Source organism: Ptychodera flava, chromosome 9 (genome assembly GCF_041260155.1).
Source record: "Ptychodera flava strain L36383 chromosome 9, AS_Pfla_20210202, whole genome shotgun sequence".
Lineage (NCBI taxonomy): Eukaryota > Metazoa > Hemichordata > Enteropneusta > Ptychoderidae > Ptychodera > Ptychodera flava.
The window spans coordinates 144201-165912 of NC_091936.1; the positions used below are offsets into that span (position 1 = coordinate 144201).

General features: G+C 35.6%; 1 protein-coding gene and 1 long non-coding RNA gene across 5 annotated transcripts in view; both read left to right on the forward strand.

Moving 5' to 3' along the window:
- The window catches only part of LOC139141338 (ceramide synthase 6-like), a 281300-nt gene that overhangs the window by 70420 nt on the left and 189168 nt on the right, over nucleotides 1-21712 (forward strand). For all 4 annotated transcript variants that reach the window (XM_070710972.1, XM_070710975.1, XM_070710973.1 and 1 more), the window contains one exon: nucleotides 16012-16120. In XM_070710972.1, the coding sequence (XP_070567073.1) occupies nucleotides 16012-16120 (109 nt within the window). The remainder of the gene's footprint in view (nucleotides 1-16011; nucleotides 16121-21712) is intronic.
- LOC139141343 (uncharacterized) lies at nucleotides 1593-10738 on the forward strand. The gene is made up of 3 exons (XR_011554149.1): nucleotides 1593-1685; nucleotides 9684-9803; nucleotides 10162-10738. It is a non-coding gene; the product is annotated as an uncharacterized lncRNA (long non-coding RNA).

Consider the following 21712-nt stretch of genomic DNA (forward strand, 5'->3'; position numbering starts at 1 on the left):
GGAAAACCCCCAAATTTGTATATTTTAGGTAATTTTCTCAGTTTGTGACCTTAAATGACCTACACCAACCCAGGATATGTTGTGAGACAGTTTTGAAGGCTGTGAACATAATTTTGTCATATTTGGTATCAATTTGTAGGAAATTTTGATCCAGAAAACAAAGCTGCAGTGAATTTTTTCATTGCGGACCAATTTTTGCAACTTTTCTATGTAAGACATACAAGAACTGATGAGAAATTTGGATCCTGGATAATTCCAGATGTTGTAATCACCACCCACAATGGAAGGCATTTCACCATCTGTAACTAACTTAAGTGCTGTTTACATTCGAATGATAACACTCACATTGTATTTACAACCACAAGGTTGTAAATACCAAGGAATGGAACATTTGATATTCAGGAGGGGTAGGGTCTAGAAGATTGATGAGGTAGCATTACTTTTTTACCAGATCCCTTGTACATTTTTTTATCCACTCCCACCTTTTCTTTTTATCGAACCTTCTCTGTCTATTTTTTGTTGTTGACATTTGCTTATGTATTTAGGATCTGCTTGTCCCATTGCTATAGAAGTTGATATGCATGTTCCTAAAGATGACCTCCATGCCAGTACCTAAGTTGGAGACCTTATTTGCTTTTGTCATTCTTGTTTTTCCTGGTTTAAATATTTCTCGAATGGACCAATTCAAACCGAATGTGAGCACACTGTCCTTGACGGTATTTTTATTTTTGGGGGCAATTGTTGCCATTTTTGGTCAGAAAATTTTGTTCTCAAAAAACTACTCATCAGATAGCTTTGGTTGTCATGTTCTTAGGGATGATCCGCTGTGATCTATTCAAAGTATGATGAAATCTTCAATTGTGTATTTTTGCAGCTATTTTTGCCACTTTTATCTGGCCACTGCATTAAGCTATCAAAGATTTCCACCTCCTTCATCAACATGTGTCAAAAATAGTTATTCTCTATAAAACACAGGGGAGCTATATCGGCCGCTAGGTCGCTTGTTTTACAAAAACGGATAGAAATAGTACAGGAAGTTGCCCATGTAATTTGAATCATGGGATAAGCGCCTAGGTAGGAATTTGCATAATGTAATATGTGAGGAACCATTTTCCCAAGGGTATCGCATTGTCCAGTCACCCATGCTTAAAGTTACCAGGCTGTGCATATTTACATAACTTTTGTTTATACTGAGTATCTTTGCATAAACAATGAATCACTTAAAATAAACTGTCCAGTGTCAGATTTTGTGCCGCTGTTTACTGCTGTGTTACTGTGAGTGGACAATGTGGGGGCCATACCCGTCCGAGGATAGTCACTTCCATATCACATGAACTCTAACATACATACAAGGAACTCTAATGATGCTTTGCATGGTAAGTTCATTCATTCACACATTCATTCTTTCATTAACAGTCCCTTTAGGAACCGTTGTTGTAATATTATTACATACATATAGTGTTAGCTAACATGAAATAACATACTATATTAAAGCAACCATATTTATTATTTCTGTCTGTAAGCTTAGGTTATGAAGCATTGATATAATTGGTTTTATGTTATTTTGTTATTTTACATTATGTCCACTTTAATCATGAAACAGCTCAGAAAAAAAGTAAAGAAAATCACTTCTGGTGCACAAAGAAATCATGGGAAGATCTGGCACATGGACTTGTCTGATAAAGGTACACATGTTTTGTTTCTTTTTTAGGTTCAAACTCTCATATTTTTAAGTATTGAAAATGCTTGTCAAATGCGAACATGGCAATGTACACTTATACGGTGTACCATAGTTTTTAACATGGAATCGTCGTCATCACTATGCTATGCAAGACTTGTGAAAAATGCGTGATGTCATAGCTTATGAAATCCTATAGTTAAGTGTCATGTAATGACGTACATTAATTGAAATAACTATGTGCTCCGATGCATTTGATAAGCTCCGCTGTCAGTGACGCGGATCTTATCAAATAGGTTGATTTTCCTTCATCGTCCGGCGTCCGTCAACAATTGCCTTCTTTTCTGAAACCGCAAGTCCGATTACTTTGAAATTTTATATGCAGTTTGTTCAAATCGTGGTGAAATTTGCATATTTGTATTTTTGGGTTATTTTTTACTGATTTTGGTAAAAAAAAATTTCTCTGAAAATGCTTGTCTGATTGCTTTGATGTTTGATATGCAGTTTACTTGGGGTGACCTCAGTTAGATTTGTTCAAATCGTGGTGAAATTTGCATATTTGTATTTTTAAGGCAATTTTTGTCGTTTTGGGTAAAAAAATCTTTAAAAATCTTCTTCTTCAAAACTACCAGTCAGATAGCTTTGATATTTGGAACATAGGTCCCTAGGGATGATTTATTTCAGATTTATTCAAATTGCGCAGAAATATGCAAATTTGCATTTTTAAGGCAATTTTTACCATTTTGGTCAAAAAATGTGTTTCTCAAAAAGTACTGGTCTGATAGCTTTGAAATTTGGTATACAGGTTTTCACAGATGAACTAAGTAATATGTATTGATTTTCTGATGAAATCTGTAATTTTGTATTTTTGGGGCAATTTTTGCCATTTTGGTCAAAAAATGTGTATTTCCAAAACTACTCATATGATAGCTTTTAAATTTGGTATACAGGTTTCTACAGATGAACTTAATGATATTTATTGAATTTGTGATGAAATCTGCAATTTTGTATTTTTGAGGCAATTTTTTCCATTTTTGGTCAAAAAATGTATTTCTCAAAAAGGACTGGTCTGATAGCTTTGAGATTTGGTATACAGGTTTCTACAGATGAACTAAGTAAAATATATTGAATTTCTGATGAAATCTGTAATTTTGTATTTTTGGGGCAATTTTTGCCATTTTTGGTCAAAAAACGTGTATTTCCAAAACAACTCATCTTATAGCTTTGAAATTTGGTACACAGGTTTGTACAGCTGATCTAAATGATATTTATTAAAATTATGATGAAATCTGCAATTTTGTATTTTTGGGGCAATTTTTTCCATTTTTGGTCAAAAAATGTGTTCCTCAAAAAGTACTGGTCTGATAGCTTTGAAATTTGATATGCAGGTTCCTACAGATGAACTAAATGTGATATTTTTAATTATGGTGAAATCTGCAATTTTGTATTTTTGGGGCAATTTTTGGTCATTTTTGGTCAAAAATTTGTTTCTCAATAACTGCAAGTCGATAGCTTTGATATTTGGTATACAGGTTCCAAGGGATTATTTTGATATATGGAATATTGAAAGTATGGTGAAATCTGCAATTTTTATTTTTGGGGCAATTTTTGCCATTTTTTGTCAGAAAATTTCATTCTCAAAAAATACCGCAATTATACGGTGTTGCTCAAATTTGATCAGAATTGGTACACATCAAAGATCAACAATAAGTGTTATTTCTATCTGTTCAGTGCAGGAAAATTATACGTTGATGTTATGACAATTTCTGCATAGTACAACCAGAAAAACAACAAGAAATTAAGAATGACAAAAGTAAATAAGGTCTGAAACTTTAGGTACTTAAGGTCAACTTTAGTAACATGCATAGCAGAGAATCTTTCAACCATGGATGTACAAAAATAGACATCCATGGTTTCAGCAGATCTGTTAATATGTCACAGTTCATAAACAATGACAGGAAATGACCAATTAGCTTTTTCAGTTACTGCTACCACTCCCAAACATAATAGGTACCCTGCATACAAATAGGTTAAAGGTCAAAATCCTCTTATTAAGATGTGTGGGCTGATTCAGTTCACTGCCACCACTCCTGCACACTTGCAGTATTTCCCTCTTTCTTACCTCATTTGCACATTTTTGACACTGATGTGTTCATTTGAACAAATTGACATCTCAACCCCTACATCTACCTGTACACCAAATACTGAGACGGTAGCTTTGGCGGTATGGGAGCCTTTGTGTGTGACGGACATACATCCGCACATACATACCCACAAATATACAGACATACAGACGCCACTCAGACTCATCATATAAGCTCTTTTTGGTATTTATATATAAAACCAAATATGAGCTAAAAACTACTCGTCAGATAGCTTTTGTTGACATGTTCTTAGGGATGATCCAATGTGATATATTCAAATTACGATGAAATCTTCAATTGTGTATTTTTGCTGCTATTTTAGCCACTTTTTTCTGGCAATTGAAATTAGCTATCAAAGATTTCCACCTTCTTCATCAACATGTGTCAAAAATAGTTATTCTCTACATATACACAGCGGAGCTATATCGGCCGTTAGGTCGCTTGTTTCCTAGTAGTAATAGAAATTATTCCATCCACAGGTGCTTCCATCAAAACTCATATTTATTGGAGCATGAAACATGCCAAGGCATACATTTCTGAACAAGGAGACAATTAAGAAACCAGGCTAGAGGCACGTCGTATACTCAGGGAGCGGCTTGATAACATCATGAATCACTACCAGGTAATGCTATGAGTGACATAGATTGTCACAGACTTGTTTGCAATTTTTTGTTTAATCAGAACATAATTGATTTATTTTGGGTTTTTTTCCCGTAGAATGACCACATCGGTTGTCATGGCACCTCTATATGCCAAACTGACGACTGCGAGCCTTCTTTCCTAGTCATTGAGAGTCCCATTGCAGTGCAATTATTGACAGACTTCATAAGAAATGTTGTTTATAGACAGCCCGATGATTACATTGATGTAATGTATTGACTGAACAACAGCGTCTCTTTATATTACTCGCACACACACACACACACAATAGTGATATATTGAATGTGAATTAGTTTTAGAACATGTGAAACCATAGTATTTCCATTTTTAGCTCCCATATATGCATATGTATATGTGACATAGATTTTTGTTTAATCAGAACATAATTGATTTATTTTGGGGTTTTTTCCGGTAGAATGACCACATCGGTTGTCATGGTACCTCTATATGCCAAACTGACGACTGCGAGCCTTCTTTCCTAGTCATTGAGAGTCCCATTGCAGTGCAATTATTGACAGACTTCATAAGAAATGTTGTTTATAGACAGCCCGATGATTACATTGATGTAAGTGTAAGCAAATGGGAGATATTCTTATAAGGTGGCAAAATGTCGTCTGTATGTATGTATGTATGTATGTATGTATGTCCATCCACGTCAAAAACTCCTAAACCGTAGCACCTACTGTCTTAGTATTTGGTGTACAGGTGCACCTAGGGGTGGAGATATGAATTTGTTCAAATGAACGTGGCAGTGCCAAAAATATGCAAATGAGGGGGGGGGAAAGGAAAAATCCTGCAAACGGCTAAAACTCAGTAAGCATTAGTCAGATTTGGTTGAAACTTAGTATGCAGATTCCTTTAGGTATTCTAAATTATGTGTGCAAAAATTGGGGTGAAATTTGCATGTTTGTATTTTTAGGGTATTTTTTCCCGTTTTTAGTCAAAAAATCTTGTTCTCTGAAATCGCTCCTCTGATTGCTCTGAAAGTTAATATTCATGCTCCTCAGGATGACCTCAGTCATGCTTGTACAAATTGTATTGATATTGTCATATTTTTAATTTTGGGGCAATTTTCCCAATTTTTGATAAAAAAAAAAATTATCCAAAAACTACTGATTTGATAGCTTTGATATTTGGTATACAGGTATCTAAGATTAATCTCGATATAATGTATTGAAGTTATGTTGAAACTGGCAATTTTTATATTTTTGGGGCAATTTTTGCCTTTTTTTGGTCAAAATCGTTTTCTCCTAAAACTACTGATCTGGTAGCTTTGATATCTAGTGTACAGGTTTCTAGGGTTTATGTTAATAAGATATATTGAAATTAGGATGAAGTCTGCAATTTTGTATTTTTGGGGGCAATTTTTCTCATTTTTGTCCAAAAATTTGTTTCTCAAAATTTACCAGTCTGATTGCTTTGATATTTAGTAAACAGGTTCTTAGGGTTTTTAGCTACTATAGACTATAGTCTATAGAAACTATTGGGATGGGTATCCGTCCGTCGTCAGTCTGTATGTATGTATGTATGTATGTATGTATGTATGTCCGTTTGTGAGGCGTCCGTCCACTCAAATATCTTGAGAACCACAGTACTTACTGATTTGATATTTGTTGCGTAGATGAAAAATATGATTTTGAGAAACTGTTTTTTTTAATTTTTTGATATTGTTGAAAATAGGCAAATTAATGCCAAAAAAGGTGTTTTTGGTAAAATATCTTCTTCTTCATAACCGCTGGTCAGACAGCTTTGTTATTTGGTATACAGGTCCCTAGGGATAACCCAACTTAGATTTGTTCAAATTGTGATGAAATATGCAAATGTGTATTTTTAAGGATTTTTTTGTCATTTTTGGTCAAAATTTGACTTACATTGTATGTAATTCTTGTACTGTATAAACCCTATCAATTCACCCAAAAAAAATAATTAATATGATTTTAATAATTGAATTAATTAGGAAATCATCAAAGCCAAAATAATTTTAGTGTGGAATTATCAGAAAGTTCAACTTTTTTTGACAGTTCATAGTGAAATGCTACCATCTTGGAGGATTAAAAATGTAAAGGCAACTTTCCTGAATCCCAACTTTGATATATTCTGAACTACCATTTATGTTATCTAAAAGACATTGCTCATAATAGTTTGTCATGATAGGGTGGTCAAATAAATAGAGATAGAGAAAGTTCTAATTTCCATTTATGGTTGACTTGGTAAGGATAAAATAAATTACTTTTTGAGGAAAAAATAGAGTGGTCAATTAAAAGAGTGGTCAAAGTGATAGGGTTTTTATGGTAAAGCTGGGCTGTAAGATTCCTCGTGCTATTTATAGCAATTATGCAATCTTTGTAAACAGTGCAATGAAAGTGTAACATGATTCCTTATAATGCTTTTGATGACCTTGAACTTCTTAAGTTACAAACATTTGTCTCTTCAGTGTGCTTTCTCTGAGTACGTACAGTCTCAACTTATTCAACAGAACTTACTTACAATGTTAATTTGAAAGTTAAAATGTGCTTGATTAAGGTGGTTGGAAAGGCTATTTTTGCACCAATTCTTTTCTCAGAGTTAATGTCAAGTTTCAAGTGTTAGAATAAAGATATTTAGTTCAAATTTTCAGGATAACTCCCTTAGTTAATATTTTCTCCAAAGAATATAAAAATTGTATATTTGCAGCCATGATTTTGAAATATGACACCAGTAAATATTAAAATTTAATTTTTCATATTTTTTTTACATATTTGAATTTAATAATAATTGGATGGTATTAATATTACCAAATTAGTTATAAATATGTTGACACTATTTATTTTAAGATTTGTACGGCAGGATTTTTAAATAAAATTTGTTTTTATGATTTTACATGGGTTTATATATCAAAAAATTATTAAAAATTCTTTCAAATTTCAAAATGTGATTTTTCAAAAAATACTTCAAATACAGGAAAATTGTGCCGTACAAATCTTATCTGTAACCTTGTTAATAGGCTGTAAAAATTCAATGTCCATATCTCATTTCAAAGTTGGATTAAATTGGTATACAATTATGCAGGAAAACTGTTATTCTGTCAAAAATGTTGAAAACAAGCCATATTTGCACCCCTCTTTTGAAGTCATAGAGCAGTTTTTTTCGTTAATCTCACTTTTGACACCTCTTTGACACTCAAAGAATTTAAAAATGCATTTACAATAGCAGTCACTCACTCTGAATGCCAGCACCGCCTTGTCAAACTTTCCTGAAAAACAGCAAATAATGACTTTCCCTCTTCAAACATTTTATTAAAAGCTAGGGGACCTCTACCATAGTTAATACACTAAGGACTCCCCAACTTCTTCTTATTTGGTCAGTTTTTCAGAAGTTTTAACAGGCTATAACTCTGCAATGCCTTTGTGCCCAAATGTCTAGTTTTTTTTATTCCACAGAGAATGTTGACTACTTTTATATTTTAATAGTTTTGTTGAAATTTATAACTGACGCTCTAGCCTTTCCAACCACCTTAATAGGATGAAAATACTGATATTGAAAGATAGCCAGCTCAAGATTCTTTATAACCTGACAGATATGCTGTTTTTTTATGACGTAAATCTTGATTTAAGCAAGTCTTGTTTACTTTAATTAGAATGTAATTAACTCTCGTTTATTTGCTATTATAGACTAATATAGTCTGATGAAATATGCAAATCTGTATTTTTACGGAATTTTTTTCCATTTTTGGTCAGGCCATCCTGAAATGAGCTATCAAAGATATTCACCTTCTTCATCAATACATGTGTCACAAAAGGTTATTCTCTACATAACACAGCAGAGCTCTGTCAACTGTTGAGTCGCTTGTTTTTTCAAAACCGCTGGTCAGACAGCTTTAATATTTGGTTTACATGTCCCTAGGATGACCTTAGTGAGATAATTTCATACAGTCAGGAAATACTTAATTTTGTATCCATGTCTATAGTAGCTTCAGGGACTTTGGCCGTATGTTTGGTATATATTGAAATCCGGAATTTGGAATTTTGGGGGGAACTTTGCAAAACTGTCAATTTTACTGGGATATCTTTCATTTTGTATTTTTTTAGATTTTTTGGGAGTAATTTTATATCTACTGGAACTAAAGTATATAATGTGGTGATTTAGTAAGCATTTGATATGGTAAAGTGTATTTGGTGTTGAAATGCGGTAAAAAATCATTGGAAAACATAGCTGAGGTGATTTTAGCAAGTTTGGTTTCCAACAAATATATTCAAAATTTTTTTCAATGTTTAATTAATTAAGAGTGGGGGGGGGGGGGGGGGATTCCTGGCAGAATTTGAAAAAAATTCCAAACAAATGTCAATAAAAAAATCAGCCAGAGAAGGTTTGACAAAAAGAAAAGGTGGGAGGGTGGGGAAAAAAAGAGTGTACAATGGATCAGATAAAAAAGAATTTACCTCATCAATCTTCCAGACACCCTCCCTTTATCAAATGGTCCACCCCTGATGTATTTTTGCACGCAATTAACCATGCAGTGTATTTTAGTTTAAGATGTCAAGTTAGGTAAAGATTTGAAAAGAATAGTCAAGGTCACCACAGGTAAATTTCTTAACTTTATCTCTTGTGTCATCATCCTTGTGTAATTGGTTAAGTTTGTAAGTTGTTCCAGATGTGGATGCACCAGCTGTTCTGGAAGAAAACAATGTTTACTTTTCCCTGTAGGGTTTCTGAGTTAATGATTGTATGTTGAAATCTCTCCATGTATCTGGTGTATGGGCAAAATGTTAACATTGGTTGCATGTTATGTGTTTCAGTCTATGACAAATATTGTAAATGAAAAATCAAGAACAGTTTGCTGTGTGCTTGTAAAAGATAACATATGTCAATTGTCAATGATTTGTCAATACATAAACTGCCTTGCTGATTGATTGTCTTAAAAATTATCACAGAAGTAGAAAAGGACAAGAAACTATAATCAAATTGCTGTAACATATACACCCTCAGTGCCTGTAGGCCTATACTTAACTATTTTATCATTACATTCAGCTGTTTGTTATATTTATATCTTTATCACTCTCCATGGGCCAAGGCACACTAGGGGGCGAATGTTATTACTCTTTGCCAGTCTGTGTATGTCAGTCTGTCTGTATTTATGTCCATGTGTCATACAATTATTGGCTTGTTTTGATAACTATACGGGAGCGAACAGTGATATTGTCACTATTTTTATTTCTTTTTAGTGCAAAGACACACATTATGTTGAAAGTTACAACAATGTGGTACTGGTATATACGAACAAGCGAGTGGCCTTCGGCAACAGCAGATACAAATTGTGAAGCAACATGGCTTGCCTTGATTGGGTATCTATGTTACAAGATGCTTAACAACCCGTTAGTTTAGACACCCAATATAGGTGTATAATCATAACTGACATGACATGTATTCATAACTGTATACAACAAAACTGTATATGTGTTTTAATTTATTTATTACTCCATTTACACTTCATCGTAACAAGACTAAGACGAAAGCATAAATGCAATTTTTTGGTGATCCTTCCAAAACTGCAGATGCAAAAGGACATATTTTGATTAACATTTTATTCAATTTTAAAAGCATGGCGCTAAGCATGTTGCATACATGAGCGTGATATTTTAATTCGTAGGTGTGCTTTTAATTTAAAATCTGACACCAACAAAATGTGCTCCACACTTTTAGAATGAAAATGTGGACAGACATCGGTGAGGAGACAACGAAACATCTGAGCCAACCAAAGGGAGCTGAACGTTCGGAACTTGCCAAGGAAGACTTCAGTGTGGAAGAGAAACGTTTGGAGAGCCTTGATGAGAACCATTTTTGCGTATTAATAAAATCTGGTTGCCACAGCCATTGCCCTCCTATAGAGCCATTCTGCGAACCGTCAACAAATAATTTTCAAGTGTATTTCCAACTGTTTACATTTTTACGACATTAAATGACACTTTTTGATTTCTAGAAATAGCTTTGTCATTGTTTTTTTCGCCCAAACCAGTGGAATTTTGAAATGAAAACATGGTCATCACAAATGTGTTTGTGGGCAGATGTCCCGACCGTTTACCTGTATAGTTTTACTTAGAAAATATATTTTCGTTCGTATAAGAGTACATGATATCTGCTGAGCCCATTGACAAGTTACAACGTAAAATGATGCTCGTTTTATTCTTTCACAATGACTGTAAACGTTACGCTAAGATTTCTCCAACTTTGACAAACTCACTAAGTCAAATATATTCGAAGGTGGTTGGTTGTGTAGCATTGGGTAAATTGTGTTGTTGTGTGTCAGTGTCATATTGTAAACCTAAAGGCGGGAACTCCATATATACCAACCTTGATAAATGGTAATAACTCCCCCACCTAAAACCGTTTTCCTTTCACAAATCCCATGCACTATGAAACGTACTAAGTTTTTAAAAATATCATCAATTGTTTCATGTGCATTTTTTGGCAAAATTGTTGGATTTAGTGCATTTCTCACCAATCTCCAGTGCAGATTAAAATTTTCTCACCGACAGTGGTGAGAATAAGAACAGATTCTCACTGATTGCGAGAAAGCGTCATTTTCTCCTCTATAGTCTCACAATTTTTCCTTATAGTGATGGCAACCTGGAGGCAATATTGGATGGTTTCATGAAGACATTTGACATATTTATGCAATTAAGTCATAGTCTGTTGTCCATGCAAAGTTTAAAAGAATCTGTCAAGGGATAATAAACCATTCACAATCACTCACCAGTCACACATTCGCAACAAATATGCCACAACATATCACAAAAACTTATGTTTCATAAAATACAAAAGCAAAATGCCAAAATGTTTCTCGGCAATGTACTGGTAAAGAATAACGAATAGTATTTTACATCATACCTTTGTTTTCCTATGATCACAGCAAATCTGATGAAAACTTTTGTTCTCTTTCTTTGTTCTTGCAGTAACCAATACTGTTCACACCATACGAACAAAAAAGTTCCATAATAGCACGATTGATCGCATCCACTTTCAAACTATTACCATTATCAGTGAAGTGAAGTGAAGTACATTCACAGAAAAATCGTATTTCCATGCGTATAAATCACAATCTAATGACATTACCACATCCTTACCACTAATTCAAAACAATCTAGTCGTGATATAAATTAATGCACATGAAAACAGGTTGAGTAAACTAGTCATGTGAATTACTGAAGTTGTGACAGTGCTAAGGGTCAACATTTTTGAGAAATGTAAAACATGAAATATATGCATTTAATCAATTTTGCTGGCAAAAGAGCTAGCATGGAAATCTCTGATGCTTCCATTGTGCATCCTGCATATTTTTAGCATTCATCATTACTGTATTTCTGTTCCATTACTCATACAACAGTCCAAAAAGCAGAATTGGTGTACCTTCCAGAATACATACATGGAAGGTCCCTAAAAATCAATTGGTAAATAACAGTCTAGCAATTTGTAATAACTATCAAACCGCTGCTCCATATGGCTGCATTTTAAAGCCATCGCTTGCGATCCCAGGGTCCGGAAGTGGCAATGAATAATGAAGGCAAACCCATGTTGACTTCGTGTTTAGGCCATTATTGGCTTAGATAAGAACCCACTTCTACGGTAGTTAGTTTTTGCCGTCATATTCCTTACATACGCTCAATATTCATGTACGGTACCGAGTGAACCAAGAAATACCGAGTACATAGCTCTGCGCAATCAATTCAGTGTACAGTGTTTGTCAAATTCTTGTAGCCTTTCAGAGTGTTTTTGCCATCATAGATTGCAACACTCTATTACTGACAATGTTCACACTCAGGTTTTTTCTGTCTCAGTGTTTGTGAATGATATTTTTTGATTAATGTATTTTTCACTGTTGCACAATTTGTTTTGATGAGAGACATCTTTGCCATGGGACAAGTATCAACTTAGTCTTAACATGGCAAAATTAAAGAATTATTAAAATTTTTATGCATTCCCTGATTGAACATCACATGTGGAGACATATATAGAAGTGTGCTATAAATATTTTCTGAGATTTTAAAATTGTATACAAAATGAATCAGAAATCTGGTGTTTTACTGTTGGGATGAGACACAGTTGAAGTTAAACTTTGTCTGCGTCTTTATTAGTCCCCGCGGACGAAGTCCGGCGGGGACTTCTAGATTGGGTCCCGTCCGTGTGTCCGTCCGTCCGTCCGTCCGTCCGTCCGTCATCAACAGTTTCTCAGACACTGCCAAACCAATTTTGTTCAAACTTGGCACAAAGGCATAGCACTATGACCTACAGATGCACATCGATTTATTTTGCAATACGATCCAATATGGCCACCAGGCGGCCATTTTATTACAATTTTTTCATGTATAGAGCCAGAACTCAGACATGTTTCAACCGATTTTATTCAAAGCTATTACAAGGACATTGACCAATGTCATAGATATGCAGGTCAATTTGTTTTGTGATATGATCCAATATGGCCGCCAGGCGGCCATTTTATTACGATTTTTTCATGTACAACCATAACTCAGGCATGTTTCAATCGATTTTATTCAAAGTTGGTACAAGGACAATGACCAATGTCATACATATGCACATTGATTTGTTTTGTGATACGATCCAATATGGCCGCCAGGCGGCCATTTTGTTTCGATTTTTTCATGTACAGTATACGTGCCATAACTCAGGCATATCTCAACCGATTTTGTTCAAACTTGGTACAAGGACATTGACCTATGTCATATATATGCATGTCAATTTGATTTGTGATACGATCCAATGTGGCCACCAGGCGGCCATTTTATTACGATTTTTTCATGTACAGCGCCATAACTCAGACATGTTTCAACAGATTTTATTCAAAGTTGGTACAAGGACATTGACCAATGTCATCATATATATGCGTGTGGATTTGTTTTGTGATATGATCCAATATGGCCGCCAGGCGGCCATTTTGTTATGATTTTTTCGTGTACAAAGCCATAATTCAGGCATATCTCAACTGATTTTATTCAAAGTTGGTACAAGGACATTGACCTATGTTATACTTATGCACATTGAATTGTTTTGTGATACGATCCAATATGGCCGCCTTGTGGCCATTTTTTTTACGACTTTCCATGTCCTGAACAATAACTCAGACATGTATCAAGCAAATTTATTCAAAGTTGGTACAAGGACATTGACTTATAGTATACATAAGTACATTGATTTGTTTCTCGATATGGTCTGATATGGCCACATGGTAGCAATTTTGTTATGGTTTTTTTCATGTCGAGAGCCATAACTCTAGCAAGTCTCAACTGATTTTATTAGTTTGTACCTGGACATTGACTTATGTAATACATATACGTGTTGATTTTTTAAACAGTAAGATCAAATATCGCTGCGTGGCGGCAAATTTGTTACGATTTTCTCATGTACTGAGCCATAACTCAGACATACCGGTATTTCCACCAGTATCATTCAAAGTTGGTACAAGGACATTGACCTATTTCATACATGCTCGTCAGTTGTTTCACATCATGTAGCAGTATCATGTCAATTATTGAAGTTTCATGATTAGGTTGATATGTCAGAAATACTGCATCAAATTTCATGAAACTTTGTACAGATGTTAAGCTCACATTGCTTTAACAGTGAAAAAGACATTTATCAGTGTCATTTTAATTAATTTGTAATTGCACATGTAATGAACTTTCCTAATTAGAGTGATATATCCACAAATACAACGTCAAATTTGATGAAACTTGATACAGATGTTGATCTCATAGTGTTGTAAATACTACATTAAACTTTATGAAATATGGTACCGGTTATCTATTAGTGTTAGGATAGAATGAAAAAATGTTTGGCAACATCCTGTCAACTAATTCCCAGTTGACTCATTTAATGACCTTTAGAATAGTGGCCTACATTGGTTTTATGTTTTTCATCACCATGGAACTCATTCTTGGCCATTGAGTGCCATCTGTATCAAAGTATTTTTATCACAGAACCTGTAATCAAAGTACCCATTAGCAAGCGGGGACTGGGTCATCAACGATGACTTGTCAAATATATTTTATATGTACATATGAAGAGTAATACCTCAGAAAAAAATAGTACAAGAGAGCATACTTCTGCATGCCTTTTTAGATTTTTGAGGAATTGTCAACGTGAAATTTTGTCAAGCTTCTGTTTGTTTTTATGTATTTGTTCATTGTCAAGGCATAGCTTGATGTGCAGACTTAACTTTTGAGTATCTTGGGAGTGCATGAAGAGGACTTTGATTTGAGAGTAAAGAAATATTCTTACACCTAGGAAATGTGTTTACTTGCTTGAGTCAACATCAGAGAAGGGAAAGAGCTGGAAACTTGGTTGTGGTACAGGTACAGGTAGAGGAAGTGTTTCTGTGGACTTGCATAAATGTGTTACCTATGTAGTCAGTTTATGATCTGATCTGACATGAATTAGTATCATAGCCGCTGCAATTTAGGTAACTGTACATGATTTGTAGATTCACAGATAATAATTCTTCCTGTACAGATTCAGCTTGTACGTAATCTGTTGGTTTGTGCTCTCTATGACCCAGATACTCATTCCAGCTGAAATGATATCATAATTTTCAGTTGCTAAACTGAGCCTGCAGAACACAACCTTTGCAACACTGGCGGCAACATCAACAAGTTGAGTATAGTCATGGGATTCTCTGGCTTGCCAAAGACCCCATTTGATTAATCACTGTTGGCCCCAGTAAAACACTTCAGGCCAAGGATTTTAAAAAGTTTAGTATGGTCCTGCCTAGCCAGGTGAATAGTACGAGTACCAGCTAATTCAAAATTTTCCCTTGGGTGAATCTAGGCACTTCTGTACAACACCTCTGTATATGTGTAAGTGGCCGGCACTAGTGATCATTGCCCTTCGTCAACACTTCCCTGGAAGAGAATTACTTGACCTTTCCACACTTGTGCTACAAATCAGAAGGAAAATTATTGACAATGCATGATAATAGTCAATACTTAGACTGAATTTGATGCCCCAGTCATGAATTATATATGTATAATAATAAGGTTATCGTGAAAATACTACAAAGGATGAACTTGGACAATTGCACTGAACATTGCCCTCTGCTTCATTTCAGGTGATACACTGATACAATGTCCTTGCTGTTATTAATTTTCATAATAACCTCATATTATCCTGATACATATATTGTGCTCTGATTGATAATATAAAAAATAACGCTGCAAACAGGGTTACCATGACAGATTTCTCAGTCAGAATCTTCCTTGACTTGATGTTTCATGTGGATTCATAAAGAATATCAAGACCTAACTTACAGTGGATATGTTTCAAATTTGATGAAGGATACTTTGATTTTACAGAGTACTGTCAATTACCAAAACTTTCAATGCAAGCTTGACCTGAAACAATAGATTTAAATCATTCAACAGTGAACAGCATAGAAGTTGGCGCTCATTTTTGAATTCAAGTTAAACTGTTATTTCTTTTCAACAAAATTGAAGTGTTTGGTGAATCATGCACTGAGATGAAATTGTTGTTGTCTATTTTCAGTTGGAGGTTTATTTTCTATCTGTCAGCGTTCATCTATGGAGTGCGTTTTTTGAAAGATGAAGTATGGACATGGGATACTAGACACTGTTGGTATAATTACCCTTATCAAGTAAGTATACAAGTTTTAGCTTTGCTATCCGTGTCATGAAGTTTATCAGGTGACTGATTAATATCGTGAACTCTCTCAAATCACTGGTCCAATAGCGTGATATTTGGTATATTTAGAGGTTATTTAAGCAATAAAGCACACCAAGCGATGGTATACCACGAGATTTTGACCAGTTTACGACATATATGCACGAGCGATAGCGAGTGCATATATGAAGTGAAATGGTCAAAATCGAGTGTTATACCATCGCTGGGTGTTATTTATTGCTATTATATCATAACAGTATATTGAAATTCTGGCGTGGAACGTCATAAAAGGAATTTTCCTCAAGCTGTGAGCTAGCGCCCATGCCAGCCATGGTATATCGCCAATATACCACGGTTCTTTTCGCGTCTCAACCAATCAGATCGCTGTACTTGCACCATCAATATACTGGTATGATATAATACCCAATATCGCCTATTCCTGTGTTGTATAAGCATGAGTCTCATTTGTGCTGTATCACACACTCGATTTCATCTCATGTCTGACTCAGCACAAATGACACAAATACTGATACAACGTAAGGAGCAGGCGATATTGGGTATTAAATCATACCCGTATATTGATGATGCAAATACAGTGATCTGATTGGTCGAGACTCAAAAAGAACCATCGTATATTGGGCGATATAACCATGGCTGGCATAAGCGTGAGCTCTAAGCTTGAGCAAAACTCTGTTTATGATGTTCAAAGCCAGAATTTCAATATACTGTTATGATATAATAGCAATAAATCACAGCCAGTGACGGTATACCACGGGATTTTGACCAGTTCACTTCATATATGCACTTGCTATTGCTCTTGCACATGTGTCGTTAACTGGTCAAAATCTTGTGGTATATTGCTTAAATAACCCATTTATCATATACCCATGCCCAGAATTTTACTAATGCTTACATTAAAACCTTAAATTTTGAGTCTTTACTTTATTACACCTTGCTCTTAAATATTGAAATGTTTGACAATGTGTGAACAGGCTTCATTTGTAAACTTTATAACGAAGAAGTCAACATCACGTGCAACGTCGCCACAAGTCCTCCTTATCTCAATGAACCCCAGTAGAATTTCTTCACCCAGATTCAAAAATTGTTATCCAGGGGGAAATTTTTTAAGGTGCAATATTCGATCGCGTTTGATCATTGTACGGCACGGAGAGGGATTGCCATTTTGTTTGTTTACACAGAGAGTTACCATTACAACAGGCATTGGGCGCATGACATCGCTGTCACGCAACACGCTCACGACCTGTCGGTGGTAGACAGTACCGTGCAAACGAACGACAGAATGTTTGCTACAGCTTTAACAGAAAAACCGTGGGAAAACATTACAAGATTCAACACGTTATCCCGATATTTAGCAACGCGAAATATCCGTGTTCCTCAAAGCTCTTCAATTTGTATGTCAGCTACATCACTCCACAGACGGAAAGCGGCAGCCATTTGTTTGTTTACGTTGTTGTACCTTCAAATTGCAAATGTAGTTCAGAAAAACGATGATGTTTATCGTGTATATCTCGAACTTTACCGTGAAATATCATGACTGATATTTTACACTAAACATCACTAGGATGAAGCGATATGGGCATGGGTATACCGGGGTATGATAAACAATATATATTGTTATGTAGGTCATTTCCCCCACACTCATCATGACCTGAGTTCAATTAGTCTAGAACATTCTCAAGGTCACTGCCCTTGATGACCTCACAACCTTGAATTCAATTAGTCATGTTTGGAATGTTCTGGAAAGTTGATTAGTTGTGTAAGAGAGATAATTTTAGAACAGTAATTAGCATGTCAATAAAAGTTCTAGATTGTTCTTATATGCCTTTATAAAAGGGACGTGCACAGCTTCCAGTCAGACTTTTGGGATCGTGTCTCTTGTGTGTTACTAAACTCCAGCAGTAGTCATTCTCAAGACTTTCAAGACCTTCACTGTCAACGCTGGATTTATACTGTGGTCTTTGTGCAGCTTCAAGCCTGCAAGCCAAAGGACTGTTCATTCATCCGACTGACTGTTACAACTCTGAGACTGGAGCTTTGCCGTCCCAGCTGAGATAAGTAGTCTGTACACTTTTAAAGCTTGTACTCTGTCCCTAACTTAGCAATTAGTTTTGTTTTCGTAATAAATTTTGTTTAAACGGAAACTGCTGAGTTCACCCTTTTGTTCGTTTTCTCTGCACGTAACAAATTGGGGGCTTGTCCGGGGAGACGAATATTTTGAGCCGTTTGACAACATTTTGACAGCCTTTTCAAAACTACTGTATACTGTGAACTCAGCGAAATTCAATCATGGCGGAATTCAAGCCAGACGAATTTATGGATGACCTTGATCAGGACACATTTAATTCCCTCAGAAAAGACAACCTCATAGCACTGGCAAATTTCCTTAAAGTAGATGTCAAAAGATCTATGCGCAAGCGAGAAATACAGTTCAAGATTGCAAAACATTTAGTTAATTCTGGCCATTTTGAGGAGTCTGCCTTAAAAGATTATGAGCCTGAGTCTTCCTCTGAACTCAGAAAATTAGAATTAGAATTGCAGACAAATTTGGAGATTAAGAAACTAGAATTACAAATGGAAGAAAGACAGAAAGAAAAAGAATTACAAATGGAAAAAGAGAGACAGGCATTAGAAAAAGAAAAAATACGAATGCAGTTAGAAATGGAAGAAAGACAGAAAGAAAAAGAAAGGCAGGAAAGATTAGAAATGGAAGAAAGACAGAGAGAAAAAGAATTGCGATTAGAAGAACAGCGATTACAGGTAGAAATAAAACGTTTAGAGCTTGGACAGTCAGGAAAATTCTTCCCTTCAGACAAGTTTGACATCACTAAGCATTTCAGGTTAGTTCCCCCTTTCCAAGAAAAGGATGTTGATAAATATTTCCTTCATTTTGAGAAAATTGCTCAGAGTCTGAATTGGCCTAAGGAGTCCTGGTCTATGCTTTTGCAGAGTGCTTTGGTGGGTAAAGCCAGAGAAATTTACATTCAGTTGTCAGTAGAGCAGGCTTCAAATTATGATTCTGTGAAGGAATTAATTCTCAAGGGTTATGAGTTGGTGCCTGAAGCTTACCGTCAGAAATTTAGGGATTGTGAGAAGGTGAAAGATCAAACTTATGTTGAATTTGCTCGAACAAAAGAACAACTGTTTGATCGTTGGTGTTCTTCTGAAAAGGTCAGTCAGAATTATGACAAATTACGACAACTTGTTTTGATTGAAGAATTTAAGAGGTGCATCCGGAGTGACATCAAGACGTTTATCAATGAACAAAAGGCAGATACATTAGAGGTTGCTGCACGTTTGGCGATGATTATTCATTGACCCACAAATCTTCATTTCTCAGCAAACCATCCCAGTCCTTTTCATACAGAAACAATGCAGGTAAATTTAACTCCTCCTTTTCATCCAAGAATTTCTCAAAGGAGAGTAGGAAATCAAATGACAGCAGTTCACACAATTCAAGTAACACTTCCACATCATCAGATCCCAAGTCTCAATCTCCTTCTGACAGACAGTTCGGTACACTTTCTTGTAAGTATTGTAAGAAAGACGGCCATTTAATGTCAGAGTGTTTCAAATTGAAAAGAAAACGTGAAGGTCAAAGTGGTCAAAGTGGATCTAAGCCCACCGGCTTTATTTCTTCATCAACTCAATTAGAGTCTAATAATGTGTGTAACACATTTTCTGAGGTTAAATCCCTCTCAACCCCAATTAATGAGGTCAAGGTCAATTCTTCTCAAGATAGCATTATGGGTATTTCGAACCATTTATTCATGATGGTTTTATATCACTTTCTAGTGATTTCTCTTCCGCTACCCTGTCAAAATTTTAAGAGATACCGGGCTTCCCAGTCTCTTTTGTTGGCAGATACCCTGCCGTTTTCTGAAAAGTCATTTTCAGGTTCTAAAGTTCTTATTAAGGGGGTAGATTGCAATGACTTTATTCCTGTTCCTCTCCATAATGTCTATTTGTCTTCGGACTTTGGTTCTGGACCTGTGACTTTAGGTATTAGCCTTTGTGACTTTAGTATTAGGCTTTTTTGCCTTTTGAAGGATTCACCTTCTTCTTGGAAACGACCTTGCTGGGGACAAGGTCATTACTAATCCACTTGTGACTGATAATCCTAGTTTAGATCAAAATCCAGAGCCAATAGAGGAAGACATTCCCGGCCTTTTCCCATCATGTGCCATTACTCGAGCCATGTCAAAGAAAACTTCCAGAATCAAAATACTCTCAAAAATAATGTCACAGATGTTGACTTAAATGACACCTTTCTCAGTCAGGTGTTTGACACGGATCATTCCGTTATCCCTCGTGGATTTGAAACTTCCAGTAAAACTTCTGCTGACCAAAGTCAGACATTTTCTAGATCAAATCTCATTGCAGAACAACACAAAGACCCAGATATTTTGTGTTTGTTTGACAGGGTAGATGATGAAGGTAAAACTTCAGATAGCTCTGTTTCCTATTATACAAAATCTGGTATTCTCATGCGTAAATGGAGACCTCCAGATGTTTTGGTTGATGACGACTGGGCTATAAAACATCAAATTGTGGTTCCAAAGCCCTACCGTGCTGAAATATTGCGCCTGGCCCATGAAACGCCCTGGGCTGGTCATTTGGGAGTAAGGAAAACTTATCATAAAATTCTCAGTCACTTTTATTGGCCTAATCTCAGGCAGGATGTAGCACATTTCTGTAAAACTTGTCACACATGTCAAATGGTAGGAAAGCCAAATCAGACCATTCCAAAGGCCCCTTTACAGCCAATTCCTGCATTTCAAGAACCATTTAGTAGGATTCTAATAGACTGTGTTGGGCCCCTACCAAAAACAAGATCAGGAAATGAGTACATGCTGACAATAATGTGTACATCAACTCGGTTCCCGAAGCCATACCACTGAGAAATATAAGTAAAGACAAAGACTATAGTGAGAGCTTTAGTCAGATTTTCACTTTATTTGGCCTCCCTAAATGTGTCCAGTCCGATCAAGGCTCCAACTTTATGTCTGGTATTTTTCAACAAGTAATGGATCAGCTAGGCATTAAACAGTATAGGTCATCCGCCTATCATCCAGAAAGTCAGGGTGCTCTTGAGCGATTTCATCAAACCTTGAAAAACATGATTAGGACCTACTGTTTTGACACAGAGAAGCAGTGGGATGAAGGAATTCATTTTTTGCTCTTTGCTGTTAGAGAGTCAATTCAGGAGTCTCTTGGTTTTAGCCCATTTGAGCTTGTATTTGGACATACAGTCCGTGGCCCACTTAAGCTCGTTAAAGAGAAATTCCTATCAGACGATGATGATTGTCTGAATATTTTGCAATATGTGTCAGATTTTCGTACAAAACTCTCTAAAGCATGTGAATTAGCCAGAGAAAATCTTGAGTCATCTCAGCAGTCAATGAAAACCAAATATGATAAAAACACCTCAAAACGGAAGTTTGAACCAGGTCAAAAAGTTCTTGTTCTACTTCCAATTCCTGGCAAACCACTCCATGCTCGTTACTTTGGGCCATACCTAATTGATAAGAAATTGAGTGATTTAAAT